At 41.5% G+C, this 25,556-nt stretch overlaps 1 protein-coding gene across 1 annotated transcript in view; it reads right to left on the bottom strand.

Annotated features, from left to right (window-relative positions):
* Nucleotides 1-15,928, bottom strand: part of pip5kl1 (phosphatidylinositol-4-phosphate 5-kinase-like 1) — a 38,434-nt gene extending 22,506 nt beyond the window's left edge. The window contains exons 1-2 of the mRNA XM_061876809.1: nucleotides 15,866-15,928; nucleotides 6,445-6,645 (exon numbers count right to left, since the gene is read on the bottom strand). Of these exons, the coding sequence (XP_061732793.1) occupies nucleotides 6,445-6,645 (201 nt within the window). The 5' untranslated portion in view covers nucleotides 15,866-15,928. The remainder of the gene's footprint in view (nucleotides 1-6,444; nucleotides 6,646-15,865) is intronic.
* Nucleotides 15,929-25,556: the final 9,628 nt, after the last annotated feature.

The raw sequence follows: 25,556 nt of genomic DNA on the forward strand, positions 1-25,556 counted from the left end.
CACTACTGATGCATTGCTCAAAGCTCTCGACATTTATATAATTCGACATACATCACATAATTTACCATTGTGTGATGTACCAAGCTGTTAATTGGCTTAATCCTAAATTGGGGCGTCACTTTCACTGAGTTTTGTTTCTTCTTAGATTTTTTTTTAGGTGTAGACATAAGAAATATCCATGTTTAACAGTCCCTAAAATTGTAGTTCAAAGCCCCATCTGATTAGAGCAACCTTTTGCTTCTTTAAAGTCCATTACTTTGGGGGAAGGCGTGGCTTGGGTACTAGAGCAGCAGGGCCTGCAACTTAAGGGGTTCCTGGTTCGATCCCAGGTTTCGCCATTCTAGGCACTTCCGTTGTGTCCTTGAGCAAGATGCGATGAGAATGTGGAAATAGTGTCAAAGCTCTTTGAATACCTTTGAGGTAGAAAAGTGCTATACGAATATAATTAATTGACTTATTCTTTATTTTTAAATCATTTTTTTACAACCTGCAAACACATTTTTCTTGTTTTTGAAGTTATATTATGTTGCTCCTGATGTTGTATTCTATTTTATTGTAATCTATTGCAATGTGTGTGAGCATGTGTGTTGTGGGGCGCTGTGGAAGTGGTTGAGCAGTGTGTTTTTGTGTGTGTTGTGTTTTATTGTAGTCTATGTTTTCTGTATTTGTGTCGGGACCCCCTTGAAAACAAAATGCTGCATCTCAAGGGACTATTCCATATAAATTGAAATAGAAATTGAATAAATAAGTCTATGCACCTGTGCTCAATTTTTTTTTTTTTATTCTTTCCCACAGGCTCTAGAGCATTTTCTGTTTGTGCTCCTGTCCTTGGGAATACCCTAGCGGCAACAGATAAAGATGCTTCCTTAGTAGAAACATTTAAATCCTACCTTAAAACTAATTTAAATACTGAACCTTTTAAACAGACCCCTTTTTAGACCAGTTGATCTGCCACATTTCTTTTAATCAAACCCATTTGGCATCCATTGCACCCGGGTACCCAAGGAGGGGTCCCCACATCTGTGGTCCCCTCCCAAGGTTTCTCAATGTCCCATTGGGTTGAGTTTTATGTGGGTTCATTTCCGGAGATGCCGCTGGGGTTTGTGAAGCCCTTTTGAGGCACTTGTGATTAAGGGCTATATAAATAAACGTTTACACAAACGTGTGTCTGTATTAAGCAACATGATTTAGATTGAATATCTTAGTTGCCAAACACATGCACCTGGGGATAGGTTGATTGGCAACACTAAATTGGCCCTAGTGTGTGAATGTGAGTGTGAATGTTGTCTGTCTATCTGTGTTGGCCCTGCGATGAGGTGGCGACTTGTCCAGGGTGTACCCTGCCTTCCGCCCGATTGTAGCTGAGATAGGCGCCAGCGCCCCCCGCGACCCCGAAAGGGAATAAGCGGTAGAAAATGGATGGATGGATCTTAGTTGCCCAAACAGTAATGTATTTATACAAGTTTTGATTGAGAAAAGTCATTTTTTAAATGGAGAAAAATGTGAATGTCCCTTGTTTTCATGGTAGCATTAAAGGTAGATAGACTTAGGTTGCTTCTCCAGTAAATAAGCAGTGTCAGCTGTCTGGGAGTTTATCAAAGTGATAAAATCAAAATTTCAAGATCATTTAATTTAAAACTGTAATACTAATCATGGAAAGATTTACTACGGTTTATAGTTTGGTCGTTTTGTAGTTGTCTGCTTGGCTGCAGCATCTGTGACTGTGAAGGCCGATCTGGGATCTGTTGCAGATGTCGCTTGTGTGTTCTGTCTGTGGCCTGTCAAAGTTGTAATTTTGTGCTTACAGTTGCTTCTCCCCTAATTTGAAGTGGTATGTCAGGGCTCCTCCCCACTTAGACCGATTGGATGCCAGGCTTTCCCAGGACTCCGCACTGATCCCCACAGCCTTCATGGTGCGTTTTACAACGTCCCTGTACCGCAGCTGTGGCTGCCTGGTGGGTCTTCTCACGGATGCCACTTCTCCATACAGGACGTCTTTGGGGATACGACCGTCTGCCACACGGAGGTTGTGGCCCAGCCAGCAAAGTCAGCACTGTCTGAGCAGTGTGAATATCCGGAGCAGACCTGCGCGAGACAGAACCCCAGTGTTGGGTGTCTTGTCTTGCCACTATATTCCTAGGACACAGCGGATGAAAAAAAGCACATTTTGATATATATCGAATTGTATGTTTTGGTGAGGATAAGTAGATGCATTCTAAAAGATCCTCCACCTATCACTCCAGAGGTTTGTTGGGGAACCAAATCCCATCTGTTGACCAGTTCTTGGCATCCCTTACTGTCCTCTGCAGCACTATGGCCTCACTGAGTTTCAAGTGAGTACATCCATCGATGTAATCTTCCCATCTTTTTTGTCTCCCTCGTCTCCTGCCACCTTGTACAGTGCTTTGCAGGATGGTCTTTTCGAGGCCTGAGTATCTGGTGATATGGCCGTACATCCTCAGTTTTTGCTTTATGACAGTGGTGAGCAGGTCATCGGGTGGGATGATAGCTTGGCTGATCTTTTGCGGAACTTTCTTGTTTGTGCCATGTTGGGTGTAAGAGATTCCCATGAGTCTTCTTTAGCATCTCATCTCCATGCTCTGTATTCTCTTCTTCTGCAGCACCGCCGTAAGGCTTATCCTCAAATTGATCATACAATTGGCCTTGCAGAGCGGAAAGTAATAGTTCTGAATAGGTAAAATACTTTGATGTCCTCAATGGAAAGAATTGTCAGGCACATGACCCTGCACTTCTCCCACACGTCCATCGTGTATCCGGCAGCAAACAATTCGTCAGGACAGGCTGAGACATGAGCATCTCGTCTAGAAGGTCTAGTCAACTGGGTTGAGAAACCAGTTGACCAATTTCATGTTTAGATTTGGAGAACAGTGTAGAAGAGGCATAGAAGGTAAAGCAGGGAAAATAAGGGCGGGAGAGAGAGAAAAACGCCCGCCTTTGCTAACAGCCGGATGGAAAGATTTTACACACCAAGTGTCAGTCAGGAACAGGCATGTTAATAGCTAAGCTAACCACTAAAGTAGTTTTAAATAACACCAAGAAATAAGTGTTAATGAAGTAGACTTGAAGAAGTGTAGTGTCACGGCTGGTTACACAAAGCCGTGCCTTATTTTGAGTTTGTTAGTGTTTTCCCATGTTTAATATCGAGTTCCTGTTCGGTACACTTATTTTGTAGTTCCACTTCCTTTTTGACTGTCCTGCAGCAGCATTATTTTGTCACCCAACACACCTGTTTTGAGTTTGGTCGTCGATATTTAAGTCCAGCTTGTGCTGCAATATTGGTCAGTAGATTGTTATCTGTACAGTATGTATGCCTTTGAACGCTGTTCCCTCGTCAAAGGCTTCCAAGTACGTTGGTTTCCGCATAGTCCTAGGTTTTTTGTGCACTTGTTTGGCGTGCACCTCGCTGCACATGTGCCATAGTGTTATTGTCTTTGTATTAAATATCTTGTACCTGCATGCAGTCTCAAATTTAGACAAAGTGTATGACAAGGAAGAAATGGAGGAGTTTGACAGGCAAATGTTTGAGGGTATGGAGGCAGAGGCACGACTCTTCTCACCAGAGGTTCTGGAGACCTTGATGTGAGGTCCAAATGGTCACCTGGTGCCAATAGTCTCCTTTTGGCCAAGTGCCTATCCCGCCCATTTTCAACAAAGGCGGACGCATGCTCCAGCATCTTTGACACGTCGTTGGGACGAGCAGCCCACTCAACCTTCTAAGCTGCAGGTGGATCGAGCACGGCATCCCTCGCTCCAACTGTGGTCGAATATGATAATCCCATTTCACAGTTTGCCTCATAATTCACAGTTTGGGCTATTATCAAGCACGGTTGAGCCCAGTGACGTCAAGATACTAACGCCAAGGGTTCAACCAAGGGCATGCACAGGGAACCGCATGCAGCCGGGAAAGGTGGCCACGCTCCCATGTGGTGATGCGCCTCACACAGACTTTTTCTCTCTGGCTCACATAGAAACGGTGACAAATGCTGCCTCCACGAGAGCAGCAAGGCGAAGCGACAAACCTCTGGCTCGCTTGAGCAACCCACGCTGGCCGATAGCTTTGCAAGACGTGACAAACTACCACAGGACAGCAAAAAGGCAATGGCCACAACAGAAAAGATAGCCCAGTTTATTGTGCTTGATGACTAGCCCCCGTCGGTGGTGAGTAATGTCGGGTTCAAACGCTTAATGGAGCACCTTGAACCTCGCTACGTTATTCCTAGCCGCTACTACATTGTAGACAAAACTATACCCCAGCACTGACTGATTGTTATTTGTTTCATGCGCTTGTTATTAGAGTGATATGTTTATTGTGTTTACACTATTCTTCAGTGAAGACTAAGAGTAATTACTACATTGATTTGGGCGCAGTCAGTTTTGGGCACAGTCAGTCAGTGAAACTGGAGCTGTGAACTCTTAACATAGAGCAGTTGGACAGTGGACAATATTGTGTTGTTTTTGTTGTTTTTGTCCTTGCCCACAGTTGTTTCCAACATATGCTGACAGTAAAAAAATAACTGAAGTGAACTTGAATTGTTTGCACTTTAAAACGTTTTTTTTTTTTTTTTTTAAATTGGATTTATATAGGTCATTTTTCAGCGTCTTCTTATTTATTTTTTATTTATTCTATTCAATTCTATAATTATGTTGGTATTAGTGGTTATTTTGCACTTTCAATATAACATTTAGTTTTTATTGGATTTGTTGAGGTAATACTCTTATTATGTTGAAGGTTAAAATTTATGTAACCAATTGGTTAATAATAAATGGGTCAGTTTTTCCAAAACCTACTCTTGCTGACTATTCTTTTCTGTTTTAACACTACAACATCAGTAAGAGTAACATAATTTTATCAAGCTTTTTCTAACATTCCACACAACAAAATAAGGAATAAATATATGTATGATTCGTGCCTATATCATATCGTATTGATATCGGTATCGGCCAATACTCAAGGCTACAAAATCGGTATCGTATCGGAAGTGAAAAAGTTGTATCAGGACATCCCTACTTTATAATCTCACTAAAACACTAGTAACACAATGGGCAGATAAGGGATTTTCCAGAATTATCTTAGTAAATGTGTCTAATAACATCTGAATCGCTCCCACTGCCCTTGTCTTTTTTTTCTTTTCTTTTTTTTCTTTTTCATCCACGAATCTTTCATCCTCGCTCAAATTAATGGGGAAATTGTCGCTTTCTCGGTCCGAATCGCTCTAGCTGCTGGTGGCTATGATTGTAAACAATTTGAGGATGTGAGGAGCTCTACAACCGGTGACGCCACGGGCACATCGTCTGCTACTTCTGGTACAGGCAAGGCTTTTTTATTAGCGACCAAAAGTTGCAAACTTTATCGTCGATGTTCTCTACTAAACCCTTTCAGCAAAAATATGGCAACATTGCGAAATGATCAAGTATGACAAATAGAATGGACCTGCTATCCCCGTTTGAATAAGAAAATCTCATTTAAGTAGGCCTTTAAATGAAGTGCTAAATTAGTCGATCGTTTGCCCTCGAAACTCAGCAGTTCTAGACCTGTCAATGTTGTTCATCTGCTGTAACATTATTTTGATTCATGGTTGTCAACGAACACATGTGTAACACGTGGATTTGTTTACTTGGCAAACAATAATGGAATGAAAATTGCGTGGCATTTTATATATTCATTTATACACAACTTTACTAAAGTTTACTACAAGTTAGGTCATACACTAAATGTTACGGTCTATTTTCTTATTTTTTTGACATTTGATTATTTGTATATCATATACTTTGTGTGTGTGTGTTTCTGTGTGCGTTTGTGTATATATACATATTATATATACTTATATATATATACATATACATATATGAAATTAAGAAGCATATTAAGAGTCTAGAAAGAGATGATATAATAATATAACAACTGTTGATGTGTCAGCATTGCCACAGTCAGTACTTGACAAGTGAGAGGTGGGCAAATCACCCATAAATTGGTGGTGTATGATCGATACTTGTGTGATTAAGTTGATATTTTCATTTTCTCTAAATCACTTTTTTTTGTTTTGGTTAATATTTACAAATTCTGAGAATTTGAGGAAAAAAAACAAATGATTGAAATGAGTAGTAGATCGTAGTTTTTGCTTTTGTTTGGTTATTTTGACATATTGACATTGTTTTGCTCAAACAATTGTACGTAATAAATAAGAATGAGGAACTAGTTTAAATTTTGTCTTGATATTGTTCAACTTTCAATGCCACTCACTATAAATACATTTTAAAAAATTACGGTCAATACATGTGATTGGTATTGATTAATCTCACTCATAGATGATAGGTATCGGATTATACAGCATAAAAAGTGTACTACTCATTTATCAATCCTATAAGTTTGTGCATCGAGTTCATAAGTTGAGACAAACATTGCATCGGCTGATCAGTACTCACTGTGGGTGCACTGTCAGTAGCAGTTTGGATCGACATTGACAATCCTTCTTTTATCATGCAAGTCAGGCTGTAAAACTCGTGTTGCTGATCAATCTCAAATACACCAAGAAGCTCCCACTGCCGCCTCAAACGTTCCCATCTTTGTCTTTTCGCTGCGCTTGGGGGCTTTCCAAAGCTACTTCGAGGCACTGACCTCTCCATCTGACACACACAAACAAAAACACATGTGGAACAGGAGAACACTGATAAAAGGTACACTTGTAGAATGTAGAAGAGTACAAGTGAAAAACATGAAATAACGTCAGTTCAGTCTTGAATAAGCTAACCATGGCAACCAACACAAACACCTTTGCAACCTATCAGGAAAGAGGTGTTGTCAACCTCAGTGATGTAATCAAATTAAAACAACAATAGTGAAACAGGTATATAGTAAAAATACCTAATTTTGGTCATTATTGAACTTTAGTGGCTGTTTTCATTACTAATAAAAATGTTGATCACAATCACAACTATAACATGATTATTAATATATATTATAAAAACTATAAAATTATTATCAAACTGACAGAGTCATGCACACGGCTGTGAAAAAAGAGGGGATCGCGCTGCAAAGACAGACCATCCTCCGTCCTGCGTGTGTGCGTCGACATATTTGGACCGTCAGAAATAAAAAATAACAGACATATCGTCTATTCAGCAATATCATTTTATAGCTGCTGCATGGCTTAAGTGGCTGGTTAAAACAAATTCAAATGTTGTCTGCTGGCATTTCTGATGGAGTTGTTTTCATTTAGGAAATATATTATTACAATATATCTGTATCTGTATCTTTATAATGACTTGCAATATGCATTTTATTGAGGTTGGATCATTCCAGACGCATGAATGTGCTACAGTTGTGATGGTCGACTGCCTCTTTGCAGTGTGTTAAAGTTTGTTTCTGTTGTTTATAGGTTCCAATTCTATATCGCACAAAAATGCCAGTAGTACACAGAAAAAAAATATTTTAAATAGGGTGGGCTGCACCACTTTTCAGTAATATATCACACGCAACGGACCCACTAAAAGCACACACAATTTTATAGATTGTACACTGTTTGGTAGAGCAAGCCTTATATATCAAACCGTCAGCTATCACGCTTTCCCTTGCAAACACACGCCCATAAAAACACACAAACAGCTGTGTGGGCTCATCCTGACAAATCACAGCTTCACAAGGATGTGTATTAAACAGAACTCTTAACATCACAAATAAAATCAAGGTGATTGTAAAAAAAAAAAGCTGTTACATTCAGCCAGGAAGAAAACACCATTATAGTATGCATACACACATTACATCACCATGGCGACACACGTACACATGAAAAGCACTGCCAGGATTGATACGGCTTTTTGAGATTTAAAGTGTATTTAATGCAGGCGCATTAGCTTTGGGTATAGTTAACTAATAATACCGTTTTGGATAGTTACCATTAGCTGTTATTGAATGAATCAGAAAAAAAACATGTCTGCAAATTGTTTAAGTTAAAGTGCCAATGATTGTCACACACACACACAAACACACACACGCACACAAGGTGTGGTGAAATGTGTCCTCTGCATTTGACCCATCCCCTTGTTCATCCCCTGGGAGGTGAGGGGAGCAGTGAGCAGCAGCGGTGGCCGCGCCCAAGAATAATTTTTGGTGATCTAACTCCCAATTCCAACCCTTAATGCTGAGTGCCAATTAGGGAGGTAATGGGTTCCATTTTTATAGTCTTTGGTATGACTCGACCAGGGATTGAACTCACGACCTACCGATCTCAGTGCGGACTCTAACCACAAGGCCACTGAGCGGGTTTGTTGCTTCTCCTGGACTGCGTTTGCATGTGTGCACACGCTGCCTGCACGTACGTGTTGACGAGACAGGGTGAGTGACCGCAGTAAACACCAATCAACTTAGTAATTGTGAAAAATATAGACAGTTTTAAAACTAAGATGTTCTGTTAAAAGCCTACTGAAACCCACTCCTACTCACCACGCAGTTTGATTGGCAACACTAAAATTGGCCCTAGTGGGTGAATGTGAGTGTGAATGTTGTCTGTCTATCTGTGTTGGCCCTGCGATGAGGTGGCGACTTGTCCAGGGTGTACCCCGCCTTCCGCCCGATTGTAGCTGCGATAGGCGCCAGCGTCCCCCGCGACCCCAAAAAGGAATAAGCGGTAGAAAATGGATATATATATATATATATATATATATATATATATATATATATATATATATATATATATATATATATATATATATATTTATTAAAGGTACATTGAGCAAATTGGCTATTTCTGGCAATTTATTTAAGTGTGTATCAAACTGGTAGCCCTTCGCATTAATCAGTACCGAAGAAGTAGCTCTTGGTTTCAAAAAGGTTGGTGACCCCTGCTGTAGTATATACCAAATTTGATTATATAGGTATGCATGTGGGTATAGTTTGATTGGCAACACTAAATTGGCCCTAGTGTGTGAATGTCAGTGTGAATGTTGTCTGTCTATCTTTGTTGGCCCTGCGATGAGGTGGCGACTTGTCCAGGGTGTACCCCGCCTCCCGCCCGATTGTAGCTGAGATAGGGGCCAGCGCCCCCCGCGACCCCAAAAAGGAATAAGCGGTAGAAAATGTATATATATATATATATATATATATATATATTTATTAAAGGTAAATTGAGCAAATTGGCTATTTCTGGCAATTTATTTAAGTGTGTATCAAACTGGTAGCCCTTCGCATTAATCAGTACCAAAATAGTAGCTCTTGGTTTCAAAAAGGTTGGTGACCCCTGCTGTAGTATATACCAAATTTGATTATATAGGTATGCATCTGGGGATAGTTTGATTGGCAACACTAAATTGGCCCTAGTGTGTGAATGTCAGTGTGAATGTTGTCTGTCTATCTGTGTTGGCCCTGCGATGAGGTGGCGACTTGTCCAGGGTGTACACCGCCTTCTGCCCGATTGTAGCTGAAATAGGTACCAGCGCCCCCCGCGACCCCAAAGGGAATAAGATGGATGGAATGGATGGATGGAAGGGTATATACTAGACATGCGCGGATATGCAATTATATCATCCGCAACCGCATCATCAAAGTCGTCATCCACCCGACCCAACATCTTATCAGAACCGCAACTGCCCGCCACCCGCCCATTGAAATACATCAGAGGTCGGCCACCATTACCACTTGAAGAGCTATTTAAACCCGTTTCACAAAGTAAAGAAGACAATGGGAGCCGCTAACATTCTCGCGAATATCCAATGGCGTGCATCCTGGTGATAAGAATAAGGGCGTGCTGTGAAGCCATTGCCTTTGACACGTTCTACAACATGTACAAACTGATTATTAGTCCTGCAACATGTTGTATGTAGCTTCCGCATTCACACGTACAAGATTGAAAGGCATACTTGGTGATACAGAGTACACTGATGGTTGTATAAACAATTTTAACACTCTTACTAATATGCGCCACACTGTGAAGCCACACCAAACAATAATGACAAACACATTTCGGGAGAACATCCTCACAGTAACACAACATAAACGCAACACAACAAATACCCAGAATCCTTTGCATCCATGACAATTTCTGAATATATATTACACCCCCGCGGCCCAAACCCCACCCACCTTACCGACGCATGGGGGGGTGTCATGGATGAAAAGGATTCTGGATATTTGTTGTGTTGCATTTATGTTGTGTTATTGTGAGGATGTTCTCCCAAAATGTGTTTGTCATTCCTGTTTGGTGTGGCTTCACAGCGTGGCACATATTTCTAAGAGTGTTCAAATTGTTTATATCACAACCATTAGTGTACTCTGTGTCACCCAGTATGCCTTGCAGTCGTGTGCGTGTGTTAGTGGAAGCCACACACAACAAGTTGCTGGACTGACAAGCAGATCGTAAATGCTTCAGAAGGCGACAAAGCCAATGACTTAATAGCACCCCCTAATGCTTGTTAACTGTGTGACTGCCGGTAGTCATTCTAGAGAATGTTTGTGTCTCCTATTGTCTTCTTCGCTTTGTGTCACGGGTCCTAAATGGCTCTTTGAATGGTAAAGGATACCGATCCCAGAACCATGTATATCAAACATTCCCGAATGGTTCAACCGCCACCCGCCCGAATCTAATTAAAATCTATTTTTTCGTCAAGTCACCCACCCCACCCGCGGACTCGGCGGATGAGACCGCAAACCGCGCATCTCTAGTATATCAACCATCAACCTTCCGGGAGCTATCTCATCACAAGCAAACAAGCTCCCACTAATTCAGAGCTTTTCACCACCTCAATAATTGTTCCCTGGACATTGCATTGCTGCAACATTGACATAACACTCTTCAGACATCTGACTGTTCCCACCCCCACCCCCTCTTATCCCCATCCTCTTTACAATGCTAATGAAAACTATTGTCAAGCTGCAATTTAATGCAGTTTCGATGTCGCTAGACAAAGCTCAAACAAAATCTCGTTGACATGTATGACTTGTGGGTTATTACGATTGAATGATTGATTGTGTGTTGTATTTGTCTGCCACACGTGAAAGGCCGGTCCGTAAATATAAGGCCTACATTAAACTGGTCCTTCGTACAAATAAGGTTGGCGACCCTTAATTTAAAGTAATGTTTAGAGGGCTCTAATAATGTTAGTATAATATATCTAGAAGGTTGTCAAGGATATAACCATGAAAATATTTGAATTCCATCCATCCATCCATTTCTACCGCTTATTCCCTTTCGGGGTCGCGGGGGGCGCTGGCGCCTATCTCAGCTACAATCGGGCGGAAGGCATGGTACACCCTGGACAAGTCGCCACCTCATCGCAGGGCCAACACAGATAGACAGACAACATTCACACTCACATTCACACACTAGGGCCAATTTAGTGTTGCCAATCAACCTATCCCCAGGTGCATGTCATTGGAAGTGGGAGGAAGCCGGAGTACCCGGAGGGAACCCACGCATTCACGGGGAGAACATGCAAACTCCACACAGACAGATCCCGAGCCTGGATTTGAACCCAGGACTGCAGGAACTTCGTATTGTGAGGCAGACGCACTAACCCCTCTGCCACCGTGAAGCCCAATTATAAATTAGAATTCCTACTTTGTGGAAATCAGGTTTGGAATAATGTCTATGAATGGTCTCATTCATCCAGGTCATTGTCATCTCAGGGAACGCAATCGATCGTAACTCGACAGTTAGGTTTGTCTTAGAAGACGTTTCGCCTGTCAGTCGAGTAGGCTTCATCAGTTCATGCTCATGTTCTATGAGCATGAACTGATCAGGTTTGGAATCAATTAGAATAAACGAGGAACAGCTGTTTATAATATTGAACATCATCGAGCTTGAAATACCACCTAAACCCCGAGAGCAAACCTGAGCAAAATATGTGATAAGCTATGATTATGCTTAGCAGACGTTTAAAACATATTAATTTTTTTTACCATTAACATCAGAATTGTAGCCAGTAGGATTTGCAATGCTATTTTCAAATCTCTTTGAAAGGGATCTTTGCAACCTTTACATGGGTGCCTAGAGGGAGCGAACTTTCCGATGTGTTTAAGCATTATATGTTGCCATTTTACGGCTTTTCAACATGTAATGATGTAACTAAGCCAGAGCGTAACACGCGCTCACGCATACGTGTGTGTTACACCTTTTTTCTTGATCTTAATAGGCTTAGGAGCGGATTAATGCTTCCAACGATCCCTCAGTGTACGAACTTTTGGATTAACAAACCAAATAAAAATATGCTTTGGTGTTTGTGTTTGTTGATTTTTTTATTATTTTTAGTTTGTGAAACAGTTTTGTGTTATTTGACTCAACAGCACCACCTGTCGAAAAGTGCGAACTACGGTTTTGGCCGGTAAGTTTGGCCGGTAAACAAAAAATTGCGCGTGTTGAACAAAAAGTGGAAAAACTGTTTCAAAAGTATTAACTTGAAGAAAATAGGTTTTCTACTTGCAAATCCTTGTGTGTTTTTGTTGAATCTTGTTTTTTTTTAGTTTGTGAAACAGTTTTGTGTTATTTGACTCAGCAGCATCACCTGTTGTTGAAGAGTGCGAACTACGGTTTTGGCCTCTAAACGAAAATTTGTGTGTTGAACAAAAAGTGAAAAAAACTGTGAAAAGTATTAATGTGAAGAAAATAGTTTTTAACTTGAACAATATAGTTTGTATACTTGCAAATCCTTGTGTGTGTTGAATCGTTTTTTTTAAGTTTGTAAAACAGTTTTGTGTTAATTTGACTCAATAGCACCACCTGTCGTTGAAGAGTGAAAACTACGGTTTTGGCCTCTAAACGAAAATTTGTGTGTTGAACAAAAAGTGAAAAAAACTGTGAAAAGTATTAATGTGAAGAAAATAGTTTTTAACTTGAACAATATAGTTTGTATACTTGCAAATCCTTGTGTGTGTTGAATCGTTTTTTTTAAGTTTGTAAAACAGTTTTGTGTTAATTTGACTCAATAGCACCACCTGTCGTTGAAGAGTGAAAACTACGGTTTCGGCCGGTAAACAAAAAATTGCGCGTATTGAACAAAATGTGGAAAAACCGTGCCAAAAGTATTAACTTGAAGAAAATTGCTTTTAACTTGAAGAAAATAGTTTTTCTACTTGCGAGTCCTTGTGTGTGTTTGTTGAATCTTATTTTTCTTAGTTTGTAAAACAGTTTTGTGTTAACTAGACCCAACAGCACCACCTGTCGTTGAAGAGTGCGAACTACGGTTTCGGCCGTAAACAAAAAATTGCGTGTGTTGAACAAAAAGTGGAAAAGCCAGGTGAAATTATTAACTTGAAGAAAGTAGTTTTAACTTAAGGAAAATAGCTTTTCTACTTGCAAATCCTTGTGTGTGTTTGTTGAATTTTTTTTTTTTAGTTTGTGAAAAAGTTTTGTGTTATTTGACTCAGCAGCACCACCTGTCGTTGAAGAGTATGAACTACAGTTTCAGCCGGTAAAAAAAAATTGCGCACGTTAAACAAAAAGTGGAAAAAAACGTTCCGAAAGTATTAACTTGAAGAAAATAGCTTTACTACTTGCAAATCCTTGTGCGATTTTATTTATTTTAGTGTGTGAAACAGTTTTGTGTTATTTTACTCAGCAGCACCACCTGTCGTTGAAGAGTGCGAACTACGGTTTCGGTCGGTACACAAAAAATTGCACGTGTTGAACAAAAGGTGGAAAAAACATGCCAAAAGTATTAACTTGAAGAAAATGGCTTTTAACTTGAAAAAAAATAGTTTTTCTACTTGCGAATCGTTGTGTGGTTGTTGAATCTTTCTTTTTCAGTTTGTAAAACAGTTCTGTGTTTGTGGAACACTTGTCTCATAAGGATTCTGAAAGATAGACAAAATTCCAAAAAAGTGAAGTCCCCCTTTAAAGCCAGTGTACATTTTTAGTGAATTTATATAGCGCTTTTCTCGAGTGACTCAAAGCACTTTACATAGTGAAACCCATTATCTGAGTTACATTTTAACCAGTGTGAGTGACACTGGGAGCTGGTGAGTGCAGTGTCTTGCCCAAGGACACAACAGCAGCGACTAGGATGGCAGAAGTCGGGATCGAACCCAGAACCCTCAAATTGCTGGAACAGCAAATATAACAACCAAGCTATTCCGCCCCAAAGTTATGCTCTATACATGTATGTGACAAAATTCATTAGTGCAACATCTAATAGTACAGGGGTCGGCAACCCACGGCTCCGGAGCCGCATGCGGTTCTTTGATCGCTCTGGTGTGGCTCAGGTGTTAACTTGCTGACTTTCCCGAAATTACCGGGAGGTTTCTGACCTCAATGTCTTTCCCTAAAATTGTCTGAGGTATGCATACTGCGATTTCCACTCGGACAGCAACATTGAAGGCGAGCTGTGATGGCAATACCCATAACATTTTGTAATACATGTCGTTGTGCCCACTGTTACACAACACCAAGAGCGTACCGGCCAGTCACGTATTGTGTGAAACCTCGATTACAATCTTCAAGCGATTGCAAGGCATACTTGTTCAACAGCCATACAGGTTACACTGAGGGTTGTTATATAAACAACTTTAACACTCTTACTAATATGCGCCACACTGGGAACCCACACCAAACAAGAATGACAAACACATTTCGGGAAAACATCTGCACTGTAACACAACATAAACACAACATAATAAATACCCAGAATCCCATGCAACCCTGACTCTTCCAGGCTACATTATACACGCCGCTAGCACCAAACCCTGCCCACCTCAACAGACGCAGAAAGGCGTGGGGGGCGGTCGGTGCTAGTGGGGTGTATAATGTAGCCTAGAAGAGTCAGGGTTGCATGGGATTCTGGGTATGTATTATGTTGTGTTACAGTGCGGATGTTTTCCCGAAATGTGTTTGTCATTCTTGTTTGGTGTGGGTTCACAGTGTGGCGCATATTTGTAACAGTTTTAAAGTTGTTTAAACTGGCACCCTCATTGTGACCTGTATGGTTGTTGAACAAGAATGCCTTGCAATCATTTGCGTGTGACCGCAGAAGCCACATACAACACGTGACCTACCTGGTAAGCTGTTTGTACAATTTGTGGAGGGTGTTAAAGACAGTGCCATCGTAGCATACCCTTATTTTTGTTGATTGGGTATTATGAAGCAGACGTCCGAGGGTATAGTCACTCTGTAACCCGCGAGTCTCCCGGACAAATGTGGAGAAATTACATGCGTGATGCGAATAAAGGGCATTCATATAAAACTCACTTGCTGCAATAACATCAAATCTTCATATTTAATTGCGGGCCGCTTGTCTGAGACCCCTGGTTTATACATAGCACAAAGCAAAAAAAAAAAAAAAAAAATTCTGTATACAGTGTTATTTAATTATAAATTTCAAGAGTCTTGTGGCTCCCATCATTTTCTTGATTTTGTGAAACGGGTCAAAATGGCTCTTTGAGTGATAAAGGTTGCCGACCCCAGGTGTAGTACATTGGTAATTAATTTATTTTACTTTCACAAAATGCCAATAGAATAAAAGGAAAAATAGCACTTTAGACGGAATTGAACATTTAAAAAAAATGATAGTTAAAGAAGCAAACTTACTCGATGATGACACATGAGGAAACCCTCAGTGGACTATGTTAGGTAGATAAGATTAGTCTTAATTTATCAATAAAGACTGCTAATATAGTAAACAACAAGACCGGCGCCATACGTCCTACACAAAATATCCGACACTTTTTTTCGCCGATAATTTTGTATCATTTGTCTGCCAACCTGACATAAAACGTCAAAACGTACAACTGGAGAAACTTTATGACGTGACCTAGCTCTTGTATTCTCAATTCATGCGCTTTAATTTATTGAGCTGTTTTAAATGATGACTTTAAGCCTAAAAAAGGACAGCATCTTGGAATAAATAACATTCTTAGTCTTACCTGCTTGTTGAAGAACGGCGCTTTGCTGAACTCGATCCCCGTGCGTGTGAATGCGTGCGGGTGCCCGAGTGCGCGCGTGTCCGTATCACGTGTCCGCCGACAGCGCGACGGTGTGAAGCGGAGCCAGGCTCGCTTGTTCGGAGGTGTAGGGCGATACTGTGAATGTTGGTATCGGCCCAACACCAAGTAAACACACGTCCTGTATCGCCAATACCGATACCAAAGCACTGTAATGGACTATTTTTTTTTCAAAATCCCTGAATGACTTTGTGTTCTTGTCTTTATTTTGTTGATCATAATTGTAATCCGATTTTTAAAAAAATGGACATATATGAGTCAACGGGGGAAAAGTAACTGGAAAACAACAAAAGTGATATTGTCCTACCTCGGGGGGTCAGCAAACCTTGGCTCTCGGGCATAATGTGGCTCTTTAGTGCCGCCCTAGTGGCTCCCTTGAGCATTTTTAAAAAAGGATTAAAATGGAAAAAGAGGGGGTAATTTTTTTTTGTTTTAGTATGTTTTTTGTATATTGTATGTAGTGTATATTGTAGCATCCGGGAAGAGTTAGTGCTGCAAGGGGTTCTAGGCATACTTGCCAACGTTGAGACCTCCGAATTCGGGAGATGGGAGTGAGGGGGGTTGGTGGTAGCGGGGGGGTGGGGTATACATTGTAGCGTCCTGGAAGGGTTAGTGCTGCAAGGGGTTTTCTGGGCATACTTGCCAACGTTGAGATCTCTGAATTCAGGAGATGGGCGGGGGGTGGGGTATACATTGTAGCGTCCCGGAAAGGTTAGTGCTGCAAGGGGTTCCGGGCATACTTGCCAACCTTGAGACCTCTGAATTCGGGAGATGGGGGGGAGAGTATATTGTAGTGTCCCGGAAGAGTTAGTGTTGCAAGGGCTTCTGGGTATTTGTTCTGTTGTGTTTATGTTGTGTTACGGGGCAGATGTTCTCCCGAAATGTGTTTGTCATTCTTGTTTGGTGTGGGTTCACAGTGTGGCGCATATTTGTAAGGGGGGAGGAGTATATTTATAGCTAGAATTTACTGAAATTCAAGTATTTTCTTTATATATATATATATATATATATATATATATATATGAAATACTTGAATTTGAAAGTGCAATGCTTTGCAGCCAGTAGCACAGCCTTTGAAGTAGCATAGGTATGGGCAGCATCTGAGACGTATAATTTGCAGGAAAGGAGTGAGTTTAGGGTTGAATTGTCCATCCTCGCTCTATTCTCTGTCACTATTTTTTTTGGGACATTACTGCTTGCCGTAGTTTTGAAGCAATGCATGATGGGAATACGGCTGTTGTGAGTCAGTGTATTAACGTGCCGGCTGGAATAAACACACGCTGAGAAATAGCTCCGTGCCTGCCTACTTTATGAGTTATAGATAAACCTATGGATAACGGAGACATATATAATAGTCTCCTTCTTGTTGTGTGTGCAGTTGTGCACTGAGCTCCAAAAGCCACAGATGTTATAACGTGACTGGGCCAACACGCTGTTTATAAGAAGGAAAAGTGGACGTGATGACAGGCTGTTCTCACTCAGGTCCGGCTGGAGATCGGGAGAAATTCGGGAGAACGGTTGTCCTGGGAGATTTTCGGGAGAGGCACTGAAATTTGGGAGTCTCCTGAAAAATTCGGAAGGGTTGGCAAGAATGCTAATATGGCTCTTTCAACGTTTTGAGGTTCCCGACTGACAAATGTATCCAGTATGACTGGGCATGCAACATTGACATGATTAGCCACTGGCTTGACAGGGGCAGAGCCGTGCATAGAGTATGGCCAACTTGGTTTCTGAATATCTCCTCAATGATTGGTCAAAAGCCCCTCACGTGACTACAGGGGGACCATGTTGAGGACCAACACTGAGCTATGCGTACAATGCACGTCCTCATTCGACTTCTCTTTTCATCGAAGAGTTTTTTTGCCGTGTAAACATGATATCCAGTTGTGCAACATGGAGCTGCTCAACTTGCAATTGTTTCCTGTAGTGTTTGCATCACTTCCTCCGCAACCAAGAAACGAGAAAAGTATTGGAAGTGAAGGTTCTTTCGGGGAGGCTAGAGTGCCAATGACAACTATTTGTCCTTTTCTGACCTTCTGACCATAACTTATACACAAAAGCTGTGTCTCAATTCGGTGGCTGCCTCCTTCGCAGTGCGCATTTGTGGGTTGCTGACGTCATCGCGGTGTCCTTAACATCTGACAACCAAACAATTATACAAAGCAACTCTGTAAATTATATCTCAGCATTATCTTCGACCCAACTCTCGTTTGAGTCACACATAAATGTCACTAAAACAGCCTTCTTTCATCTCCGTAATATCGCTAAAATTAGTCCCCTGTTGTCCACCAGCGACACGGAGATCATTATTCATCCTCTCGTCTCATTTACTGTATTGTATTATTTTCGGGTCTCCGTGTGCCTAGCATTAAAAGATTACAGTTGGTACAAAATGCAGCTGCCAGACTTTTGATAAGGACAAGAAAGGTTAAACATATTACGCCTGCACTGGTTTCATGCACACTTAAGATGACTTTAAGGTTTGGCTATACTTACGTATAAAATACTAAAAGGTCTAGCTTCATCCTATCTTCTAAAAACTCTGGCTTATTAGGGATTACCAGAGCCCCCAAAAAAGTCGGCGGGGTCCAGTTATCTGGAATGCCCTGGGGTGGAAACATCATGCTTTGGGGCTGTTTTTCTGCTAAGGGGACAGGACGATTGATCCGTGTTAAGGAAAGAATGAATGGGGCCATGTATCGTGAGATTTTGAGCCAAAACCTTCCATCAGTGAGAGCTTTAAATGGTTGACCAAATACTTATTTTCCACCATAATTTACAAATAAATTCTTTAAAATTCCTACAATGTGAATTCCTGGATTTTTTTTCACATTCTGTCTCTCACAGTTGAAGTGTACCTATGATGAAAATTACAGACCACTGTCATCATTTTAAGTGGGAGAACTTGCACAATTGTTGACTGACTAAATACTTTTTTGCCCCACTGTATGTGACATGAATTTAAGGGCGGGGACGACTGACGTTACCAGAAAAGTGTCCTGTACCAGTTTCCTCTCGCCACGACCCACACTTTGTCAAATGCGTGGATGCAGCCCCCGTATTGAGACACAGCGAATTGACTCAAGCCATGACTGCCCTATTAGGCAATCTTTTCAAAACAGGGCTCCTATTACTGCTTTCCAGTTCTTGCCAGGTTTTTTTGTGTGATAGAAAGCGGTTTCTAGCTTTCATAGAAAGGTTTACATGAAAATAAATTAAAATGTTCATACAAATGTTTTTGGGTCAAGCCAAGCTCCACCACCACAGTCTGTATACCATTCATCCGAGCAACAACAAATAACAGCATGGCAACTACAATATGGGACACCACCTCCCATTCAACCACCCACATTTTGGCAAGAACAACAGTCCATGCTTTCACACCCTAATCCCATTCAGGTACAACCGCAACCACCACCTTCTTTACCATAACAGCAGCAGGTCTCTTGGTATAAAGTGCAGGACCATAGCCCAACAACCCACATGGACCACCTGTACAGCAATAAAGGGAAACTAACATTTCCCCTCCAACCAATGGCACCCCTACTGTACGTGATTTATTGCACAGGCAAAATGAAATTGCAACATTACAAATGTCAAGGCAAACCTCTCATCTACTCCCACCAAGGGAGATTCTCTATTTTGATGGCGATCCATTACTCTACAGAACCTTTGTCAGAGCATTTGTGCAATGTAATGAGAAAAACAAGCAACAAAAGGAAACTGTCTGTACTATCTGGAAATGTACACTAGGGGTCAACCTAAAGAACTGGTGCGTAGCTGTCAACACATTCCCCCAGATAGAGGCCATGAGATGACAAATTATTTGTTGGAAAAACACTTTGGTGACCAGTACCAGATAAAAGCAGCTTACATGGAGAAAGTGTTTAACTGGTGTTTGGTAAAGTCTGAAAATGTATGAGCACTGCAAGCCTACTCAATTTATCTTCGAGAAAGATTCACTGCCACGGAAAACGTGGAGTATATGCAGAAAACTGTGATCTGTAAGCTGCCGTACAGGCTGCGAGAAAGCTGGAGAGTCTCTGCATGCAACATATTGGAAAACCACCATCGCAGACCTCAGTTCTCAGACATTGTTGCATTCATTGAGTGACAGTTGAAAATTGTCTCTGACCCAGTCTTTGGAGACATTCAGAATGTACCACAGAGCACAGGCAGTAAAACTGTGAAAGGAATGAAATCACAAGGTAAACCCAAATTCAAAAGGTAATAGTTTTGCCATGACCATTACTATCAAAACCCCTGAAGCAAAAAATCAAACCAGATTTAAACCTGCTCCAGAGCAAAGATCATCTGCTCCTACTACAAACGCCTGTGTTTGCTGCTCTAAAAATCATGCTCTTGACTAGTGTCCTTAGAAGAAGATAACCTTCATGAGACAGAAAGAAATCTGTTTTGGGTGTCTTCATGATGGACATCTTAGCAGGCATTGTGACAAGCACTTGACCTTCAAGGTATGCAAGCAAAACCATCCATGTCTGCTTCATATTGGTCAAAAGGAAAGAGCAAGCAACATAAATGCAAAACAAAATAAGTCAAGGAAAAAATCTGTGAGTAATGCACAAGTATCTCTGCAAACGTTGATAAACTGGGGCTGGAACCGAAATGGAATTCTGTCAATTCTGCATGTACAGATAAAGTCCAGCAAAGGACACAGTCATACAAACATATGCATTCCTGGATCCAGGTAGCACGGATACATTTTGTTCTGAAAGCTTGATGACAAAACTCAACTTGAATGGAAGAAAAACTAAAATCAGTCTCCTAACCATGGGCCAAAAAATATCAGTTACCAGTTACATTCTGACGGACTTAGAGATTTCAAGCCTCACTTGGCAAAAATTCTACGACCTTGTACACCCAAAAAAGGAGGCCAGTAACAACAGGCAACCTCATCAATGAAGAGGAGTTGGCTAAATGGCCACACATTTGATGGCGTCACTCTTCCTCATATTCAAGCCGATGTAGTGCTATTGATTGGGACCAATGCGTCTAAACTGCTTGAACCCTGGGAAGTGGTAAACAGTCGTGGAAATGAACCGTATGCCATTAAGACCCCATTGGGATGGGTCATTAAGGGCCTTCCTGACTACATTGAGAATAGGAGTAAGATTGGCTGCTCCACTACTACTGTCAAGAGAATCTCCATTACAAAGCTGGAGGGGCTGCTGCCCAATCAATAACCATGATTTTAACAACAGGTCATTAGAAGACAAAGAAGAAATGTCTAAAGAAGACATGAAGTTCATGAAGGTCATGACTGATTCGTGCAAGCACTACACTTTGGAACTGCCCTTTAATAGGAAGGATGATGTGTCTCTGCTCACCAATCAGTGTGCTGCTAGGCAACGCATACTTGGTGTAAAAAGAGGTTTGAGAAAGATGAAAGATTTCAAACATCTGATGTCACACAACGGCAGTACATTAATACCACTCAAAATCCTGCAGACAAAGCCTCAAGCGGAGTTAAAGTGGACGAGTTACTGACTCACAAAGGATGAATAGAAGGCCCTGAATTTCTGAAGAAACCAGAGGAAGAGTGGCCAGCTGATATCTTGGAGTGTGGGTTTGTAGCGAAGGACCCTGAGGTAAAAAATGAGCTCATTACCAATGCAGTTATTGTTGATAATCCAAGTGCTACTCACCAACTGATCACTTACTTCTTCGATTGGTTGAAGAGGTCAGTCGCCTGGATCCTGAAAAAAATGACTTTACTGGAGATGAGTCAAAAGAGAAATCTACTAATTGATGACACAATGGATCAGGAAATTATGCGCATTAAAGCTGCACTGGGAAACCCAACTAACACCAGATGATCTTTCAAGAGCTTTGAGAGCAATCGTCCACTTCACTCAAGAGGAAAGATTCCCAGAGGAACTTGCTTTATTGAAATCTGGAAAGAGTATTGTGAAGAAATACAGTTCCATATACAAGCCGGACCCCATTCTGGAAAATGGTTTGCTTAGAGTACAAGGGAGATTGAGAAAAGCAGCAATGTCAGAGGATTCTAAACATCCCAATTTCCTCGCAAAAGATCTCCATATCTCCGCTCCAAAACACATCCACGAAAAACTGGGCCAGTGGGAGAAACCAGGCTGAGAAGGAAATTGTCACAGGATGTTGGTGACAAACCCCAAGATGCAGAGAAGGCAGGAAAACAATTTAATGTCTAAAATAAAGAAAAAAAACACAAACCAGGAACCAGGAACAGGCAAACTGGAGACAGGGAACAGGAAACAGAAGAACTGGAAACAGCTAACAGGACACAGCATACAGCTACAACAACAACGACAAGTTGTAATGACAGGTGGTAGCGACAATACTCCAGCACAGACTGGATGGCAAGGCAGGTTTAAATAGCAGCTAGCTGATTGACACCAGGTGTGGCCAGGTGCCAATCAGCTGCATCTGAGGGGAAACAGCGCTCAGGAAGACAAGCAGGAAACAACCAAAATAAAAGCGCTGACAGGATATAAAGACAGGAAAAACCAAAACATAACTAAACTGTCAATGACAAACCTGACAGTAGCCCCCCTTCCCATTACGGAGACCAGACGTGGTAGAACCACCCCCCCCCAAAAAAAACAGTCCAAAGTCACGGGTGGGTGGAGGGAGGACGAGGCGGTAGGCCGCCAGGCCAAGTGTCCCCGCAACCGGCGGGGAAGAGTCAGGTGGCGACGGCGAGCTGAACGCGGCCACAATTGGCGAGACGGTCGCCCAATGAACAACCACATCCGTGGCCGACGAGAGGAAGGCGGCGCCCTCTGCTGGCCCACCGGAGAGGAAGGCGGCGCCTTCTGCTGGCCCTCTGGAGAGGATGGTGGCGCCGTCTGCTGGCCCACCGGAGAGGATGGTGGCGCCGTCCGCTTGCCCACCGGAGAGCAATGATGGCGCCCTCCGCTGGCCCACCGGAGAGCAATGATGGCGCCCTCCGCTGGCCCACCGGAGAGCAATGATGGCGCCCTCCGCTGGCCCACCGGAGAGCAATGATGGCGCCCTCCGCTGGCCCACCGGAGAGCAATGATGGCGGCGTCTGCTGGCCCACCGGAGAGCATGGTGGCGGTGTCTGCTGGCCCACCGGAGAGCATGGTGGCGGCGTCTGCTGGCCCACCGGAGTGCACGGTGGCGGCGTCTGCTGGCCCACCGGAGTGCATGGTGGCGGCGTCTGCTGGCCCACCGGAGTGCATGGTGGCGTCTTTTGCAGACCCACTGGGGTGAGGAGTAGCTGTGCCTCCCCAGCTGCACAGCTACTCATAGCCACCCTCCCCCCCCCCGTCAAGGGACGGATCCCAGAAGTCACCAGATAGGCCCACAGACGACAGGGGTGGGTGAGAGAGGGCATGGAATGAGGCCAAACTATTCTTCAATTTAGCCATCATCACAAGAATCCTGTCAAACCTCTCCGCCATCGTATTCTCTCATGTTAGGCTGGAGTATTCTGTCTCCAAGTGTTGGAGACTAACCTCAAGATGCAGAGACGGCACGCTTGGTGCAGGAAAACAATTTAATGTCCAAAAATTTAAGGCAAAACACAAACCAGAAACCAGGAAAACAGGAGACAGAAACCAGGAACAAGAATCAGGGAGAACTGGAGACAGAAAGCAGTCCTCGGCATAAAACGACTGCAACAGGTAGTAGCGACATCGACAAGTCGTAATGACAATACACTCCAGCACCTGACTGGAGGACAAAGCAGGTTTAAATAGCAGCCGGCTGATTGACACCAGATGTGGCCAGGTGCCAATCAGCCGCAGCTGAGGGGAAACAGCGCTCAGGGAGAAAAACAGAAAATAACCAAAATAAGAGACAGGGAAAAAAAAGGCAAAAACAAATGAAAAACTAAAACATAACCAAACTGTCAGGAACAAGCCTGACAGAAATATTGGATCACAAGTGCTAATGCAGACACAAGAAAAATCCTTTCAAACTGTGTCTTCTGTAAATGCCATAGAGGGAAATTGGGCAAACAGATGATGTCAGACCTACCTGTACAGCAGGGGTCACCAACCTTTTTGAAACCAAGAGCTACTTCTGGGGTACTGACTAATGCGAAGGGCTACCAGTTTGATACACACTTAAATAAATTGCCAGAAATAGCCAATTTGCTCAATTTATCTTAACTGTATGTTATTATTAATAATTAATGATATTTATCTTTGTGGAAACACTGATCATCTTAATAATTTCTCACAATAAATATATATAGAAACAGATGAATATACAAGAAAAAAAAAAAGGTATTTCTGTCTGTCATTCCGTCGTACATTTTTTTCTTCTTCTACGGAAAGTTTTTTGTAGAGAATAAATTATGAAAAAAACACTTAATTGAATGGTTTAAAAGAGGAAAAAAAACAAAAAAAAAATTTAAACATAGTTTATCTTCAATTTTGACTCTTTAAAATTCAAAATTCAACCGAAAAGAGGAAGAGAAAAACTAGTTAATTCGAATGTTTTTGAAAAAATAATTTATGGAACATCATTAGTAATTTTTCCTGATTAGGATTATTTTTAGAATTTTGATGACATGTTTTAAATAGGTTAAAATCCAATCTGCACTTTGTTAGAATATATAATAGGACCAGGCTATATTTCTGACAAATCATTATTTCTTCTAGCATTTCCAGAACAAAAATTCTAAAAGAAATTCAAAAGACTTTGAAATAAGATTTAAATTTAATTCTACAGATTTTTTAGATTTGCCAGAATATATATATATTTTTTTAATTTTAATCATACTAAGTTTGAAGAAATATTTCACAAATATTCTTCGTCGAAAAAACAGAAGCTAAAGTTAAGAATTAAATTAAAATGTATTCATTATTCTTTACAATAAAAAAAATCAATTTACTTGAACATTGATTTAAATTGTCAGGAAAGAAGAGGAAGGAATTTAAAAAGGTAAAAAGGTATATGTGTTTAAAAATCCTAAAATCATTTTTAAGGTTGTATTTTTTCTCAAAAATTGTGTTTCTGAAAGTTATAAGAAGCAAAGTAAAAAACTAAATGATTTATTTAAACAAGTGAAGACCAAGTCTTTAAAATATTTTCTTGGATTTTCAAATTCTATTTGAGTTTTGTCTCTCTTAGAATTAAAAATGTCGAGCAAACCTAGACCAGCTTGCTAGTAAATAAGTAAAATTTTAAAAATAGAGGCAGCTCACTGGTAAGTGCTGCTATTTTTAGAACAGGCCAGCGGGCTACTCATCTGGTCCTTACGGGATACCTGGTGCACGCGGGCACCGCGTTGGTGACCCCTGCTGTAGAGAGTATCGCTGCCGACCTACCTCCATTTACCAGCAAGAAAGTTGATTATTTCGACCCGGTTGAGGTCAAGAGAGGTTGTTCATTGGAAAAGCGATATGGGGTCACCTTTACCTGTATGGCATGTAGAGCAGTACATTTGGAAGTCGCCTACTCATTGGACACAGATCCCTATATAAATGCTCTCCACAGGTTCATTTGCAGAAGAGGACCAGTTTCTAATTTAAAGGGGAACATTATCACCAGACTTATGTAAGCATCAATATATACCTTGATGTTGCAGAAAAAAAGACCATATATTTTTTTAACCGATTTACGAACTCTGAACGGG

Source organism: Nerophis ophidion, linkage group LG17 (genome assembly GCF_033978795.1).
Source record: "Nerophis ophidion isolate RoL-2023_Sa linkage group LG17, RoL_Noph_v1.0, whole genome shotgun sequence".
NCBI classification, from domain to species: Eukaryota; Metazoa; Chordata; class Actinopteri; order Syngnathiformes; family Syngnathidae; genus Nerophis; species Nerophis ophidion.